The sequence below is a fragment of the Marmota monax genome, unplaced genomic scaffold, assembly GCF_021218885.2.
Source record: "Marmota monax isolate L192 unplaced genomic scaffold, Marmota_monax_Labrador192_F-V1.1 WCK01_AAM20220418_F8-fsc00018, whole genome shotgun sequence".
Lineage (NCBI taxonomy): Eukaryota > Metazoa > Chordata > Mammalia > Rodentia > Sciuridae > Marmota > Marmota monax.
In genome coordinates, this window is record NW_026692201.1 from 11,619,351 (window position 1) to 11,638,582 (window position 19,232).

Here is a 19,232-nt window from a genome sequence, read left to right on the forward strand (position 1 = left end):
TAGAACTAGAAAACAGCCAGAAAAATGAAAAAAAAAACTTTAATTCTGGACTTTACAAAAATTATTATTTGTGTACCTTGAGGAGCCCCAGGTATCTTTAAAAACCGAAAATTTTTCACACACATGTACAAACTTTTAAAATGAAACAGATGATTAGTCTATTTTTTGGTAGCATTCTCAATCTCACTCTGAATGCTTAAAAAAAAACCCAAATTATTATTTGTTAAATAACAACAAATTATTAAGTATTATTTTGATAAAAATGTAAAAGTCAAATGATTTTGCTTTTGACTATTTTAAATTTTGTAACAAAGAAGAATCCAAGAGTCATTTAGGAACTTTAACTAACTCAAAACTAACCATAAAACTTTCTTGTGAATTGCTGCCAAACCTGAATGCACTTCTGATAAAGATACATAGCTTGGGGATATCTCTCCCTGGTTTAGAGACTTCATTGAGCGGCCTATTTTCCACTGCTCTTCCTTATTTTACTTCACTGTTCTTTCCTCTCTGCTTCCTACGTAGTTATTGGTATTTGTGGTTGGAACAACAAAGTGCCCAGATCACCAAGCAGAGTGCTTTTTACTTTGTTTATCTTTTTACTCTAACTCAGGCAGTACAAATCCAAATGTAGTACAAAATCCACTGAGACAGGTTTTTACAGTGTAGTCTGAGGATGACCTGGAGGAGATCTGGGGAGCAATCCAGAAATTTCTATTTTTATCAAGTGACCTATGATTTCTGTGCACATTAAATTTTAATACTTAGCTATCTTTTCCCCTCACAAACTCTGTGGTTTATAGAAAAGGGACATATTAAGAGCATAGCCACATTTTCTTAAAAAAAATTGAGAAATAATTTAAAACAGATCATTCAAACACTATTTTTCCAGTGATAAAATACTACCAACAAAACTAATAGTAAATTAACTTTCAAATTAAAGTTTGATATGTATTACACTATATTATACCTATCAAATATATCAGCATGCAATCATCTAGCTATGTAATATTATAATGGAAATTTTGCTCTTTGTATTCCATAAATATTATGTTACTCTAACTTTAAATTTAATAAAGTTTCCACTAAAATATTATGATTCAAATGGAATAGTTAGCAGACCATGTAAGACAAAGCCAAACATTCTTTATGGTTATTTTTGCCCTGTTCATTTTTCTGTTTCCTACATTCAGCATATCTGAAGGCACTATTTATTTTTCCTAGTGACTAGTAGAGGGTAGAGAAAAGAATACACATTCATTTGGTAAAATTTTGTAAAATGTATGAAGAAATGGATGGCTAGGTAGTCAATGCATATGCAACCAAAATCACCTTAGAGATTAAAAAGAAATAAAGTTTTAAAATTGCTACATATTGTTATAAAAGAAAAACCTCACTATTAGAAAATAGATAATAGTCATCTTAGCTAACTGTACTTAGCAAAACACCCAAAAGTTTTCAGTAATCTTTGTATTTTTCATATGAGATAATTCAAGATATATTTATGTCATTGGGTAAGGTTGATATTTCAAATCCCTGGGTCAGAAATAGACATTTACATTCTAAAAAGCTAATGAACTAATGTTTAATGTGGTCATTATTTAGTAGTTGGAAATAAATCTCAGGAAGAAAATAAAGTCCAGAAAAACTTTGAAAAAGAAAAAAGAAGTTTTGTATGACTGCATTTTCTCTACCAACTCCTTACACACAGAAACAACTTTGAGCATTACTATCAATAATCATATGTTGAGCATGTAAATTTAAAGTGGTAATTTCAATTTTCATTTTATCAACACAAAGAAGAAAATAAAACTGAATACTGCTTATTTAATCAGTGTCAAACACCTGAAAGATTATAGGAATACTATGTTCATTACAAGTGAGTTTATATGAAGTTTGCAAATGTTTCATTTGAAAAACTAAATAGAGATAGAAGATTTAAGTGATAAGAGAAATTAATGATGAATGCTCCAATACTGAAAGTTTGGTACATGATTAGAATTCTGAATCTTTGAAATATGATTTTTCTTTAAAAAAATTGATAAAGTTTTTCTTTTTAGGAAAATAACTTGGAAAATAAAAATTATTATTAAAGAATACAATAAAAACAATATTCCTTGAACATATCACTAAATAGTGATTGAGTAGCAATGACAAATTTTTAGTTTTTCATCCCACTCTATGTGTAATTTCTTCCTCTAATAAAATGTTTACATTTATTTTACTATTTTTCCTCTAAGAGTTCATTATCATCTTCAGAGAAAAAGCAAAATTATCATCATTGTTATCATCTTTGCCATCAACTCACAGCCCTTAAAAGGAAGTTTTTGTTTGTTTACGATAATAAATTAAATTAAGTTAAACTACTTTTAGATTAAATGTCTCTGAGATGACCATTGTCTTATTTTCCTGAAATTATTTCCATATATTGTTTCTGGAAGAAAGAAGACAATTCCATACCTTGAAAGTCAGAATGATGTACTGTGTTATTGAACAATAAACCAAGGTGAGATAAAGTGAAAAATAAGGACATAAAATGTAAATTTTTTTATAATTCTGTCATAAGTGTGATTCTGCAAATGCAGTTTAGAACTATCAACTAGATTCACTAGAAGTGTCTCTGGAATGATTATTTATTCTTTATCTCTTTTAATGCTGAATTGGGTTTTCAGTAGCCTATAATCAAAACTATATATGGTTGGTGATTTAGCTCAGTGGTAGAGTGCTTGCCTAGACTAGGCAAGGTCTTTAGCATGTGTAAGTTTCATTCCCAGCACCCTACCCCCCAAAAAAAAGAAAAGAAAAAGGAACAACAACAACAAAAAACTGTAAATGTGCCATTTTCTATATCTGGAATTCTCTTTGCACACATGGGTATAGATTGAAAAAGTCAGGTGCAATATAGGAAGAAACTTCTGAAATGCATGCAAAAAAATTCATAAAGAACTTTAAGTAACTCTACATAGCTGTTTATATAAAATAATTTTATATATAAGGACACATACACATACTCATATACATATATTGAACTATAAGCATTCCCAAGAAACTTCAACAAAAGAAGTTTATGAAGGAGATTTTGGTGCAGTTCCTAAAGTTTAGAAGTCTTGTTATTTGGTCAGAAATCAATTTTCCTTTCTATTAAAACAAACTGTAAAGCAAACTTCATGTTTTTTGCACTATTTATGTCACATCAGGGACTTCCATGTTTCTCAGACTCAAAATACGTAGTAGACAGAGAAACAGATCAGCCACCTAAACTAATCAAAACTCTGTAGCAGCTCCCCACTCCAGTGAAACAAAGCCAAAACCTTTTAGAATGATCCTGTGACAGAGCCAACTCACATTAAATTTGAACAAATCCCTCTAGCAACCTTTAGTTGTCATGAATTTCTACATGCTGCTCCCTAGATGCTCATGTAGGCCTTTGATCATGCTCTTTCCTGGGCATCTAATCTCTATTGAAAACACTTCCAAGGCCTTCCTCAAAAGCTGTCTTCCCCATGTAGCTTTATAAAGATAATTAATTACTTCTTCCTCTGACCTCACATATATTGGATTTTTCTTCCCTTCAGCACATATCAATAACTAGTTAGACAGTTATAAAAAGAGGGTGCTGAGGTATTATGATAGCCTATATTTTATATTTTTACATGTGGAGACACTTCTTAGAAACAGAGAAGAAAAAAAAGAAATTTTTAAAAAAAAAAATTCTTGTAGTTTAAGGTGCTGTTAATATAGTGTGGATGAGAAAGCATCCGTCTTAAATATGACATAAGATAGTGCACTTATACCCAAGACTTCTAACACTGAATCCCCTGAATACACTTTCAAGTGGAACATGTACTTTTCCTTCATTTTTAGAGTCTGTAACCAATTTATGCCCTTAATTATATCACCCTTTCCTCTGACTATTAGGAAGAGTCATGGTGAATTCCTTCTTGTTTGCTCTGAACAGTGACCCAGGTCATTTGGACAATCACTGCCTCCCACACCATTGTTACCTGAATCCATGGCCATCTGTCATTTTCTGCAGCTGTCCAGGCATTTATAAGTCCCTTCTTATTTAGACGTGCATAGTAAGGATACCACTTCTGGAGACCAAAAAGAGCTCTGTGGGTGGATGAAGCTGTGATTTGCTGATTTGATATGATGCCACCTTCAATTCCCAATGGGCCTGAGCATTCTGGGAACAAATCAGAAAAAATAAATGAAAATGTATTAGAAATAATACATATGCAAAACATGGTTATGATTTGATAGGAAATATTTGAAAAGTAATTTTAATTTGTACATCCATGACATTTAAGTCCCAGTGGACTGATCTATATTGATTCCTACATTAGGGAAATAATTCTTGCCTCTCTTGAAGCTTTTTTTCCCTATGTTTTGGAAGTGGCCTCTAAATAGGCACTTTCTTTCTATATTTCTATTCTGCTTGATGTACTGTTATCTTTTTGGTTGTTGATCACGTCAACAAAAGCATAATCCTCTTAAAAGACGTATCTCTTATTAATTATAAAAATAAAAAAATGTAAGAGCCCCATCTCATATTTTATATTCTCAGAGATTCATGTGCCTCATAAATCATAAGCCCTCAGCAAATATCTGTGCATCTATTATTTCCTGACCAGCATACAGCTGAGTTTTGGGTCAAAATGACTTTCGTACTAATAGCATATTTTCACTATTATAAGCCATTGACCTGAAATTTTACAACTATTCCAAGTTATGCTTTCACAAAAAGGCATTGTGTAAATTTATCAGTGTTTTGAAATATTTATGTTACCTATGATATATAATAAATTATAGAAGTACATAGAAAAAGTATTTTATAATGAGAGAAGATGATACTGTAATATAAATGACAGTGTGTGTACTCATCAATAAATGAAGATGCTAAAATATTTATTTTTCCAATATATTTAGTTCAAAATTCACAACTCTATGTGAAAGTATCTGCATTTACAACTTAAATTGTAAAATTTTTTCTATAAATTTCTGCCTTGGAAATTTGTGAAAATTTCCTAATAAAAATTGACAATACTATAATTAAATAATAATAGATACAAATGATATTTTTGATGATATCAGATGTGTTTAATTCCTAAAATTAGAAGTGGAAGTAAATTCACCTAAAAATCATATGTATATATTATATACAGTTGTATATATTATGAATGTTGGATTTCTTAATCATTTTAGAAAATTTCACTAATTTTAAATTTAATTTTAAAACTTCATTGTAAGATTATAATATAACTAAACTAATACCTGATTTTCTTAATTTTACCAACATTTTATACCTTATATTCAAAATTTTTCCATATTAGATTTGAATAATAAATATGAGAATCTTACTATAGAAAATCTATGACAATGTTTTTGGAATTCCTGAAAATATAAAAAGAATGCATTGCTATCATTATCAGCATATGGGTATCAACTGGATGGGTGATTGCTACCAGCACACATTAATTACTACCAAAGCCCAACATTATTCAGTAATTCAATGTTTGTGATTAGATTGAGTTTGAAACTATAAAATGAAGAATTCCCATGTTGGATTATAATATTTTTAGAAGTAGGAAATATTTCTCATTGATAACCATATTTTCATTGCTATATGCTTCCTTTTCCATTCCATGTTTAATAGTAAGAAGCTTTAAGCACATTATCAACATTTCTCTGGAGCCTTTGACACCTTTAAATGTTTTCTTTTTTTTCTTAAATTTTTTTATTGTTGGTTGTTCAAAACATTACATAGTTCTTGATATATCATATTTCACACTTTGATTCAAGTGGGTTATGAGCTCCCATTTTTACCCCGTATACAAGTTGCAGAATCACATCAGTTACACATCCATTAATTTACATATTGCCATACTAGTGTCTGTTGTATTCTGCTGCCTTTCCTATCCTCTACTATCCCCCCTCCCCTCCCCTCCCCTCCCCTCTTCTCTCTCTACCCCCTCTACTGTCATTCATTTCTCCCCCTTGTATTATTTTCCCCTTTTCCCTCACTTCCTCTTGTATGAAATTTTGTATACCCTGAGGGTCTCCTTCCATTTCCATGCAATTTCCCTTCTCTCTCCCTTTCCCTCCCACCTCTCATCCCAGTTTAATGTTAATCTTCTTCTCCTGCTCTTCCTCCCTACTCTGTTCTTAGTTACTCTCCTTATATCAAAGAAGACATTTGGCATTTGTTTTTTAGGGATTGGCTAGCTTCACTTAGCATAATCTGCTCTAATGCCATCCATTTCCCTGCAAATTCTATGATTTTGTCATTTTTTAATGCAGAGTAATACTCCATTGTGTATAAATGCCACATTTTTTTTATCCATTCGTCTATTGAAGGGCATCTAGGTTGGTTCCACAGTCTTGCTATTGTGAATTGTGCTGCTATGAACATCGATGTAGCAGTGTCCCTGTAGCATGCTCTTTTTAGGTGTTTAGGGAATAGACCGAGAAGGGGAATAGCTGGGTCAAGTGGTGGTTCCATTCCCAGCTTTCCAAGAAATCTCCATACTGCTTTCCACATTGGCTGCACCAATTTGCAGTCCCACCAGCAATGTACAAGTGTACCCTTTTCCCCACATCCTCGCCAGCACTTGTTGTTGTTTGACTTCATAATGGCTACCAATCTTACTGGAGTGAGATAGTATCTTAGGGTGGTTTTGATTTGCATTTCTCTGACTGCTAGAGATGGTGAGCATTTTTTCATGTACTTGTTGATTGATTGTATGTCCTCCTCTGAGAAGTGTCTGTTCAGGTCCTTGGCCCATTTGTTGATTGGGTTATTTGTTATCTTATTGTCTAATTTTTTGAGTTCTTTGTATACTCTGGATATTAGGGCTCTATCTGAAGTGTGAGGAGTAAAGATTTGTTCCCAGGGTGTAGGCTCCCTATTTACCTCTCTTATTGTTTCTTTTGCTGAGAAAAAACTTTTTAGTTTGAGTAAGTCCCATTTGTTGATTCTAGTTATTAACTTTTGTGCTATGGGTGTCCTATTGAGAAATTTGGAGCCCGACCCCACCGACTGTAGATCGTAGCCAACTTTTTCTTCTATCAGACGGCGTGTCTCTGATTTGATATCAAGCTCCTTGATCCATTTTGAATTAACTTTTGTGCATGGAGAGAAAGGGATTCAGTTTCATTTTGTTGCATATGGATTTCCAGTTTTCCCAGCACCATTTGTTGAAGATGCTATCCTTCCTCCATTGCATGCTTTTAGCCCCTTTATCAAATATAAGATAGTTGTAGTTTTGTGGAGGTTTCTGTGTCCTCTATTCTGTACCATTGGTCCATCCGCCTGTTTTGGTACCAGTACCATGCTGTTTTTGTTACTATTGCTCTGTAATATAGTTTGAAGTCTGGTATCACTATACCGCCTGATTCACACTTCCTGCTTAGCATTGTTTTTGCTATTCTGGGTCTTTTATTTTTCCATATGAATTTCATGATTGCTTTCTCTATTTCTACAAGAAATGCCATTGGGATTTTGATTGGCAATGTTTTCTTTTTTTTTAAGAAAAGGATGGAAGCATGTGGATAAGTAATCATCACATTCAGTCTGCATTAATGAAGATGATTAATATAGTAAACATTGTATCTTTTGAAATTGACAAGAAATAATGTATATGCTCTATCTAGATAATAAAGTCTGTTTCAAAAGACTTTAAAACATGTACTTAGAACTTTTCAATACTTTACACAGTACTCTCTTATCATTTTGAAGTCATTAAGAAGTCATTCATTTTCAGAATTGTACTATTAGCTTCAGATAATACTCTGATTTTCACATTTCAAAATACTTAACACTAAATTCTCAAATATTGATTCGTCAGATTCTTGTTCTGCTTCAAGATCTTTATAGACTTCATAAAAGCCCTAAGAAACTTTCATGATGACACTCAGTCTGATTTTAAAAACTGTAGGAGACTGACCTTTTAAGAATATTGCCATTAAAGGAGTCTCAAGGATCCTTGTCCTTGCTTTGTGCAATGTTTGGATAGAAAAATGTAGTAGGCAGGGAGGTCATTTATCATGGGCCATTTATTTTAGGTCACTAAATAGACTGGCAGAGCTGCAGAGTCAGGCTTGATCAATTAAACTGCTTGATAGCCTTAGCAAGAACTCAGTGCCATCAGGCAGTGTGCATCTGAAGACCTCCTACTAAACTGGACATCTTCACTGAATTTGCAGCCAGTTGATAAGAAAAAGTAGATCTCAAACCACATTATTCAGCAAGTCTACTTTGTCAATTCTCTTAACCTATCACCTACCTTTTATTATCTAACACATCAGCAAACCTACTCGCTGTGGGCTGTAGCATTATCATAGAATCCAAACACAAAGAAGTGAGTTTTACAAATTTGCAAGGTTTGTCTGCCACATAAGGCTCCTCATCTTTATAATGATCTCAATCATGAACATTCATTGATTTTAAAAACATTTAAAGGGCTGGGATTGTGGCTCAGTGGTAGAGCGCTTGCCTAGAATGTGGGAGGCACTGGGATCGATTCTCAGCACCACATAAAAATAAATAAACAAAATAAAGGTACTGTGTCCAACTACAACAAAAAGAAATTTAAAAAAATTTGAAACATATACACTGACATGTTTTATTGATCTAGAGCTTTAACAGTGTATCACGTATTGTCCCATGAGGTTTCTCACTTCTTGTTAAAGTTACAAGCACTAATGTCCCCAGTCCTGCATTCCATATTGTAGTTGTTTTCCTTCAAACAAGCTATAACAATTCTACCTACATACTCTATCACTCACATACAGTCATAAAAGCCCACCACAGAAAACACCACTGTGGCCGAGATTCTTGAATAAAGCCTGAGTCTGATGTATCAACTTCCTTATTGGCTAATGATCCTTGATTATTTACTTTTTAACAATCTGGGTTATTTTTTTTAGAGAGAGAGAGAGAGAGAGAGAGAGAGAGAGAGAGAGAGAGAGAGAATTTTAATATTTATTTTTTAGTTTTCGGCAGACACAACATCTTTGTTTGTATGTGGTGCTGAGGATGGAACCCGTGCCGCACGCATGCCAGGCAAGAGCGCTACCGCTTGAGCCACATCTCCAGCCCCAATCTGGTTTATAATAACACTTAATTCACCATTTGTGAGGAGGATAAAGATAAACTGGTTTTCCTTTGTAACTATAAATTACTTAAAAACAAGGAATATGGCCCTGTAAGTTCATTTTAAAGGACTTCAATTGAGGTATTCCTGGCATTTTAGCCATTTCAGAGCAACACTGGGTTTATTTTACTGCTAAATCCTCATAGGCACAGTTTCTAGTCCACAGAAAGAGCTCAATAAATATGTGATGAGCCTTGTTTTTGAGGCTTTTCTTTCTTTCTTTTTTGGTAAGCAGTAAACTAATGTGCAAATTAAGCTTTATATTTACTTTACATTGGAAAGTTGTCACAACAGCAGCTTTTCTTCACTAATCATGTGGACCACAATCAACTGGATGTCATCATAATAAAAGGTTCAAAATCTAATTTCCTTTTTGCCTGTGCTATCCACTTCCCCAGCGTCCTATTAAACCTAACAGTTATACAAACCAATGAAGGAGTTGCAATTCAGAGTGCGAATGATTATATATCTAATAAGTCACTTTAAACAATCAACAATAAGATGCTTAAAAAGAAATAACATGGAATTATTCTTTGCCATTACTATCAATAAGTGAAGGAAGGGATATGAACAAATGATTAATGACATAATTAATATCAAATGAGAACTCTGAAGTTTGAAAAGAGCATCCACATGAGTTTCTCACACATCTTCAAAATAATACTTTCAGGAAAAAAAGGTTATCAACCCTATTTCATAAATGAGGACACTTGTGGGGAGGTAAGTTAACAATGTCAAAGATAAGCCTGCAATTTAGATGAAGTGTTCATGATTCTTCAATGGGTGGGAGAATTAATATGGAGGGAATATGAAGAATATCATGAATGGCATTCAGGATATACAAAGCATTCACAGATTGGGATGTATTAAAACTGTCACAAAAGTAAATATGGAGGATCTATGGTGTTCTACACCCCTTGAGATGTTAAAAATTCACCTGAGACCATTATTGGCCTATGTATTGCCAATTAAAGTGTGAGTTACTATTTTGAACTCTTTTTATGTGCCCAACCATCCATCAGTCTATTCATTCATCCATCTTCCATTCATGTAATTCAGTTTTAAAAATACATATTTATTGAAAGTCTGCTATATAATAGGCACTTTCTAGGCAGTGGTGATACCAAGGGATAAATAAGACAGAAGTGTCTTTGTTGGCAAGGAATTCGTATTTTAGTTGGGAGACAAATTAAAAATACTTAAATAAACAAGAAAAGACCATTAAGTGGTAAGTACTATGAAGGGGGAAAAAAGAATTTCAAGGAAGGTGTGTCAAGCAGTCATTGATGGCTTTCTTGAGAGGTGACATTAAATCTGATCTCTGAGTGGGAATCGAAAGCTGCCTACTATGCTACATTTATAGTATTGATTTCCCCAAAGCACTTTCAGTTCAGTAGGGAAGACACACAGAACAATAACTTTTTTTAAAATATGATAGAGCCAATGATTGTGGATTGGTAGATGCACAGAGATCAATGTGAGAATGGAATGAAAATCAAGTCTTAGGTTCATGGAAAACAAAATTTCAAAAAAGAACGGGGACTAGCAGAGTAGAGAAGAAACATAAAACAGATACAAGTGGGAAACAAACTGGTATAATGGGGGTAGAGGTAGTTCAGTGTCACTAGACCAACATGGTCCTACAGTGGAAGTTCAGAAACAGTGTGAAGAAGTAGAGATAGTTTAGATGATTTTGCTGAAGAGATTGTTGATATCACTTAATTCTGCCACTTATGGAGAGTTTTTGAAAGATTGTAATGATGGCCACATTACCATTTATTATAGATCATACCCACTGTACCATGAAAGGGAGAATTAAAAGGGAATAAATTATCACCCAAAACACATAGAAATAGCAGTTGTCTAGGTAAAAAAAAATGATGTGAGTATAAAAGAAGAGTAAGAGTTAAAAAAAATATATTTAGGAAGTAAGAATAGGCAGTCCTAGTAATGATTAGTTGTAGGGTAGAGGAAGGAAATGAAGTATGAGCTTCAAAAACTGCAGGCAGCTCAGAGAATGCGCCCTTTAATCGACATTGGTCAATTGGTGTGTTTAACAAATAATAGCAGTGAACCTAATTCCTCCCTTAAAAATCTGTCAAGAGTCATTCTAATTGCTGGTTTGAACGTTGTTCCATGAGTTTGTGATAACCACTACCCTGGGCCTGACAGGCTCTATCAACCAGGTTTCAGGGACAGGACTGAAAAGTGAAAATTGTTTCTGCTCTCAAGCTGCCCTCAGTATGTTCCTGACCTGCAACTTCTATTGCTCCATAAGATGGGAACCCCTTTGCAGGGAGGAATTATATTCCTCATTATCTCTAACATCAAACTTCAATTTTAGAAGGCTTTTAGAAAGTATCTGTAGAAGGAATTAATTAAAAAAATACAAATGTAAGCAAACGGTACAGATTACAGGGGACATCATAACATTTTATATAGTTCATTTTAAATTTTTAAAAAATCATTTTTCATCTGTACTCTCTAAAGAGTGCAAGGATACAGAGGACTTCTATGGAAATTGTGCTGAAAAAGGGGAAGTGCATTTTTTTACTAATGAAAAACAATGAGACTGAGAGTGGAGGGGATCTATTTTTCAACTACCTGCCACATGGCATTACCAGGTATTTCTGAAATACCTCTTCTTTACTCCCACAGTGGACATAGTGGTAATTTGATCAGTGCTGAGTCCAACAGTGGAAGGAAGTAGTAGAACAGAGTGGGAGAACATGACAGTTCTATATTTGTTGGCTGTGAGATCATGTTTATGCTCCTTGGGTATTGGGCTTGTCTCTGTCAGGTATGACAATAATACTAAATTAATGAGTCCATTTAACATTGATTAGCAGAGGCTTTAGGCATCATTTACAGAGTCACTTAACAAAACTGCATTATCTGAATTGTCTGGGTGGACTGGAAATGCCTTCTGACCTGAGACCTGCTGTTCAGACTAACACTGAATGAACAATGTCACCTGGCAGGTTGGGCTGGAGCAGCTGGGCCAGCTGGTGCCAAGTCCCAAGTGCCCTCCTCAAAGCAACTTTGCATGTGAATAAATTAGCTTCAGAGTGAAGTCTTTCCCACTCTGCAAACTCATTCTTTGGAGTGTGGCAAAGAATAGTGTCTGCATTTTATTGATCTTGCAGCTGACAAGTAAGCAGCGCTACAAGATGCCTCACATCTTGCTCCTGAGTGTGCTGATTAAGCCTTTCAAATGAGTAAGATGCATGGCTGAATCTGTAACAGGAATCCACTGCTTTCATTTGCTCTATCTCAGTATCCAGACATCTTCAGAATGAAAGGATTTCAAATTAAAGCCATGTCAGAAACAAATCTCCTTTAAACATCTCCAGTCCTCCCTTTCTCTGAGCATCTCATCTTCTTAGGGGAGTGAGTCCTCTGCTGGTGTTTAGCATATCGTGATAATTGTGCTGAACATGAAGATTGGTGAATGAATTACTGATGACCTCCAATACTGCAGAAATTAATGCTGATTCAAATGTAAGCTTCCCTCTGTGTTGTCTGGACCATGCCTTGGCTTCATTTTCCTAATGTTTGTTTTATGTGAGAGCAGTCTTCAGAGCAAGTTTTACATTGGTAAGGGAGGATCAAGGCCACCATCTCTCACACTGTTCCCATAAAAGGAGTCCTGAAGATTTTTTTCTCACCTAAATCAGCATGCATTTGATCTGATTTCTCTCTAGGCAATTGTTTTTCTAGTGTGAGGAAGTTGTATTAGAAGAGGGTCAGGGATGGAATGATGACAGGAATTTTAAAAAAGTTTCAGAAAGGTTGATCTCAGGGAAAGGACCTGAATGTTCCAGTGTAACTGGAATGGAGAGATGGTAAAGGAGGCTCTGGTATAGAATGCAAATGTGAAGGTGAAGGCACACACAGCCTTCCCAGTTCCCACTCATTTACACATTTCTACAGAGCATCCTCTTAGGTGTCAGCCTTTGGTCATAGCATTGAGCGCGATCTCCCTAAAAGAACCTGGAGTAGAAATCTTAGATATTTGTTTCCCTCCATCCTGGAGACTACTTCTTTGTACCAGGGTATAAATTCAACACAGAGCCATAGCCACCTTGCTTAGGGAAAACCAGCAATTGAAAAGTTATCAATGTTGTTCCAAAACATCCATTAAGCTTATTTGGATGGCACATAAAATGTATATGCACCTTAGGAAAAAAAAAAGTCTATTTATTTGTATCAAATGGGCTTCTCAGTTTAGATAAATGCTAATTTTCTTCATAAACATGAAGGCTTTTTTTTCTGTAATGTGTGGCCAGGAAAGCATTTCTGCCATTCTGTTGGAAATTGTGTTCTACTAATTTTCCATATTGGAAGTCTCAGAAGGTGTCCAGGTTAAAAAATGAGAAACAACTACTTGTGCATTTTTTTTTTTCTGTTAGATGACAAACTTCTTGAAGTTATTCCCTTTGCATCATTTGTTTCCAGAGCACTTAGAACAGTGTTCTACAAACTAGCAGTTTTCAGTATTATAGGTTAATGCCGGAGTCCGGCTGCAGCAAAATAACCGGGGGGTGAGGAGCAACTTGTGTAGATTGATGCAGCAGGAGTGGAAGCCCTTTATTGTAGGACAGGAGTGGTATTTATACATTCCACACAGCTTATCTTAATTAGCATAAACTAGATACATCAGTCAACCAATAAGGAATCTCCACTCTTAATGGCTCACTGGCGTTACTTCATAAACCACTCCCTCCAGCATTTTGCCATGGCAAAATGTCAGGCACCATCTTGACTTGTTTACAGACTCTAACAGGTTAAGGTAGATTAAAACAAATTACAGTATTTCGGAGTTACTTCTCTTCCTTATTTGAAACTGAATTAATCTTTTGAATATAAATATTATCACTCTAAGGATTTATCATACTTAAAAAAATCTTTTTTGGTATGCTGAAATACTTATAAATATGAGTCAATTCTTAGAGGTAGAGGAAATATCATGATTAGAATGAAAACTGCATTTATAATGTTACTAATTCAATTATCAGCAATCTAGCTACTTTCCTATAAAATGTGGTTATGCTTTTCTTCACACTTTGTTATCTCAATTCAATTATGATACATTATCAGTTTAAATTAATTGATTTGAATTCAGGAAAAGTTAAATCTATGAATAAGCTAAATTACAATAGGAAATTATCCACTATTATTTCCCCAAGCTGACTTATAAGAATATCGCTGCAGAATATCAATGTTATTTAAGTAGTAGGGCCTATGCATTCTAGTGTTTGAAGGCCATAATTCTTATTGAGATAATTCACAAAAGTCAACACAATCTAATAAGATTATCATTCTACCACAGTGAACAGTGCTCCTGGAGGACAAGAGAAGAGAGTGTTTTAGTTTGCTTAAGATGCAATTTTTTTTCTTTTTTTCAAAACAGAAGAGCATATGGGGTTTTCAAGTGCTAAGTGCACTTTTGCAGCCAGGCAAGATTTCAGTAACTTGTACTCAGGATTCCACTTAAACTGCACATCCATCTTCTACCAACTATGAAGATAACAACATGGTTTGATGAAACATTTGTCTGTATAGTCAAAAGCCTGCAATTCAAAACCAGTAGCTGTATATCTATTCTTGCTTTCTGACAAAACAGGAAAGAGCTAAAAAGGGGTTTAATGCCAAGGTAAAATGCTAAAGAAGGGATTCAGTTGCTTGAAGAAGCATGAACTGAATACCAAATGTAAATATTCAAGCATTGCTATGCAGAAGACTCCTTTTTGTGCTTTTAAGTTATTTATATCTTTTAAGATTTTTTGGCAAATGCATATCTGGGTAAATGATACAAGGCATTTCCTCTGATGTTTTGTTATAAAGCAATATTACTGGCATGTCAGACACTGATTTTTATTTTTGAGATAAATCATAGTTTCAAATTCAATTACCAGCTCTATCTATCCATCTTTTCCATACAATATTGTTATACTTTTCTTCAAACAGGATGTCATGTCAGGGTGAGTTTGAATTCTCAGTGTTCCAGAGGTCAAAAGAAATCCAAGAGGTGAAACAGGAAGCCATTGCTGATGACAAGGTATAGCATAATGAGCCCTCTCTAATGTTAGAACGTGTTGAAAACTCATGGGACAAATGATGAAGAGCCAAATGGATCCTGAAAATGTGTAGAGGATGATTGGTTCATTTGAACTGTAAACACATGTATATTATATATTTCCTCTTAAAAATGTAAGGACATATTTGTTTAATTTAGAAGATAAACACATAAAACTGTACAAACAGAGAATTAAAATTTTCTCTTTCTCTCTTTCTCTGTTTCTTTTTTGGGGGGCAGGAGGATGATGAAGGCTGAACCTAGGGCTTCACATATATTAGGTGTTCACTCTTCCACTGAGCTACTTAACTAAACCCACAGCCTAGGGGACTCAATATTTTTGTAAATGATTTTTACATCTGCCCTTTAAGTCACAATCTGAGCTATTTATTTTTTAATTAAAACATATCTCTCTATTTATATTCAGGATTTTCAGAATAGAGCTGGAACATAAGATAAATTTTTGATAATATTAACTTTAGAAAATGAACATGCCTACAGACAAAAAATATCACAAAATTTCTGCATATTGTATTCATAAATGGCTTTTGTTGTCCTGAAAGGGATAATTCAGTATAGTATTTCGAATGTTACTGAATGTAAAGCTGCTAACACAAAGGATATTTTAGTAGTTTTGTGGGAAAAACTTTCTAGGAGAATTTAATAGAGTAACATATTAATTATGAATCTGTAGAAGTTGATCCAGTTTTTCATACATTATCTCTCAGTCAACAGAGACTCATACCAGATCTGTTTTACAATGTAAAGAATATGGAATATCCTAGAGGAATAGTAAATATGACTCCTGATTCTTTTTAAACTTATAAAGTATATTAAAATAAACCTTGATATTATGTCATGTCCAAGTTAAATGGGTATTTTTCTTGGAAAACATTTGCAGAAAATAAACAGTATTTAGAATTTGTATCCGCACTACTAAATAATATAGACAAGTAAAGCCATTTAAAAACCTCAAGTCTGTATTTACATTTTCAGTTGCTGAAATAAGTATGAAGTGTTAGCTATGTTGAATAAAATATACATAATAGAATAAATTTCTATTTTCTGACATATCATAATAGAATACATTACTCTATATAACTCAGCATAATTATTAAAAAGACAAACAATATGTTTCTTATAAATATATTAAAATATAATACAGATGCAAATTTTTAACTACAAATAGTCTTATATCTGCTCATCATGAAGTTGTAAATTTTGAAAAAAATTAGTCAGAATTATATGCTTTTTAAAAACTTAAAGAAAAGAGAACTTCATGTTTCTCTCACTTTGGAATTACAGAAAATATGAGGTTCTCCAGAAGTTTGCATCTTGTAAATGTTGAATAGCTCATCACTGTCATATGTTAATTTCTATCAGGATTCAGGAATCAGGTAAGACCATCAGCCTCAAACATAAGATATTGCATGTCACTAAACCAAAATGGAGATAGGAGAATTAATTTTACTTCTGAAATAATCTTGTATAAGTGAAAATAACAGTGACTTGCTTTTCTTGGAAATATTTTTTTTGTAGTCAAGTGCTCAAAAATAGTAAACACAGCTATTTTCTATTTAATAATCACAAGGACACAGTAGGACATAGTGACTGTTTCTAATATAAAGAAAAGATAAATTGGATAAAAATACACAGAACTAGAGAAACAAATTCTACTTCACATTAATTAGAAAATATTTAATCAGTTGAAAAATTTTCCTCAATTACCATTAACTGTGTGAACCATAAATTGCTCAGGCAGGGGGTAAGGACAACATATCCCTCACATCTTAGTAGCTTGAAAAATTTATCTATTCATTTAAATAAAAGTGGCAAAGATAAAAGAAATAATAGAAATATTCATTTTAAGTTTGGTTGTTTAAAGTGCATGACTTCATTAGATCATAAAATTTACAAATGTAGGCAATATTTTAGGAAATAACTAAGATAACAAGCATAATGTTATGCAACTTATTAAGTCTTGGCAAATTTTCAATTGTGTCAGTTCATGGAAACTGCTGTTCATTTTAATTTTGGTTATGGGTGTGAAGGTAAATATAGTTCTAGAAGTCTCCACTCTGAATAGTACTGAACATCACCAACAAAATGCCCTGCTTCATTGAAGACTGAGTTATGAAATGAAGGAGGTTTGGGTTTGAATTCCTATACCAACCCTTACTAGCTACATGGGCTTGGGGAATTTGCTTAACGTTTCGGCAGTTTCAGATGAATCCAGTTTCCAAAATTTGCTGCACATTAGGATTACATAGGAGGCTTTTAAACATCCCAAGGCCAAGATGAATCTCAGACTGATTTAATCAAATTTCCTTGGAGTTGGAGACAGATAACTTTATTTTTAAAAGGTCTGAATAATGCCAATAGAACACAAAGTAGGTGAACTGTGGGGCTAATCATGAGTATTCCAGGGACTATAATATTCATCTCATAGATTGTTTTCAACAGGTTAGGAACAGCACAACATGACATTGACACACAATACATGATACCCAATGTGCCTAGCATGAATAGGAACCCTGTTTATCTGTTACAAAAGTAAGAGATAAAAATTCATGGATGGTAAAGTCTGACTTCTACCATAACTACCTGGAACTCATGATTAAACAAATGCCACTGGTTTAGATAGGTTTTGCATGTATTCATTTCTTTTCAGAGGGAAATTGAAAAAAATAAATAGAACACCTATGCCCATTTCCCATGCAAAAAAAAAAGTTCTTTAATAAAAATTTAAGTATACACATAAGCAAAATTATTAATCCTTCACAGTTACTGAAAATGATCCAAAATATCATGTCACTTGCCATCTCCTTTATACGTATCCATCATCAGATGTTTCTGTCACCAAAGCATTCAAGTTGTCAGATAAAACTCATTGCCTGGGGGAAATATAAGCTATGGCCCTTGTAATGAATGAAAATGAAATGATTCTCCATAGTGTATTGCCAGACTCACTGGAAATAAAAATAACTAATTAAATAACCTCCTTTCAAAATAGGTCTGTGTCTGGCAGGCCCTTTTCTTCACTGGGACACAAAATGGGGGTCTCCTCTAGAAAAGCTCCTGTTAACCCTTTGACAAGCCAGCTTACAACTCTGAAAACACCTTTATGATCATGCTTTTCCCCTAATTTAATATCTGAGCAATTTTATCTTTAGGATAATTGTAGATGAAATTTTAGCTGCTGGCAATTTTGTTGGAATAATCAAAGAAGTCTCATTTCCTCAAGTACATAACTGAGAAAAGTAACAAGACATTTCTGCCCAAACGGAACCCCCTGGATCCCATATCATCAGCATTGCCTTTTCTGTTTCATCCTGACTCATATGTCCAATTAACATGAGGAAAAAATGTTAATATTCATTCTTTTTTAAGTTTCCAAGGGCATAAAGAGGATATATTGGGGGAAAACAATTATGCAAAACTCATTAGCACCCAACCGACTCTTTTCATGATCCGATTGGGAGAGATAAGAAAACCATGCACACATACTGGTTTCTTAATAAAAAATTAAAAAAAAAAGAAGTTTCAGTGGAAGAAGGGATATCAAAGAAAAAAAAAAGAATTGTCATGCAGAGAAAGTAAAGTGAAGAGACAGTTTCAGGGGAAAAAATAACTTTGTGATAAATTCAAAAAATGCATACCTTTGCACAGTGTTCATAAGAAGCACATGTTTAAAACACAAATAAACAAACAAAAAAACTTCAGAAAGTCAATAAAACATTCTGGTGGAGTGACTCCAGCCTATGCTCTGGGTGCATATGTGCTGAGCAATCCTAAGAACATGGATCAAACCCTCCAATTTTCTTGTTTCTTTACTGTCTTTATATAGTTGCTAAAAGTTATAGATTAAATATTGATAAATGATCCACTAATTTCTGTCTTTAAAATACTCCAAAATACCACAAATTAATGTTTTGAAATCGAGCTGTAAATAAATGTTACTGGTTAGTTATTAAATTCCATGTGTGCTTTAGCTATTT

At 33.7% G+C, this 19,232-nt stretch overlaps 1 protein-coding gene across 2 annotated transcripts in view; it reads right to left on the reverse strand.

The window, feature by feature from the left end:
• Positions 1-19,232, reverse strand: part of Edil3 (EGF like repeats and discoidin domains 3) — a 398,880-nt gene that overhangs the window by 134,058 nt on the left and 245,590 nt on the right. For both annotated transcript variants that reach the window (XM_046428201.2, XM_046428193.2), the window contains one exon: positions 4,005-4,186. In XM_046428201.2, the coding sequence (XP_046284157.1) occupies positions 4,005-4,186 (182 nt within the window). The remainder of the gene's footprint in view (positions 1-4,004; positions 4,187-19,232) is intronic.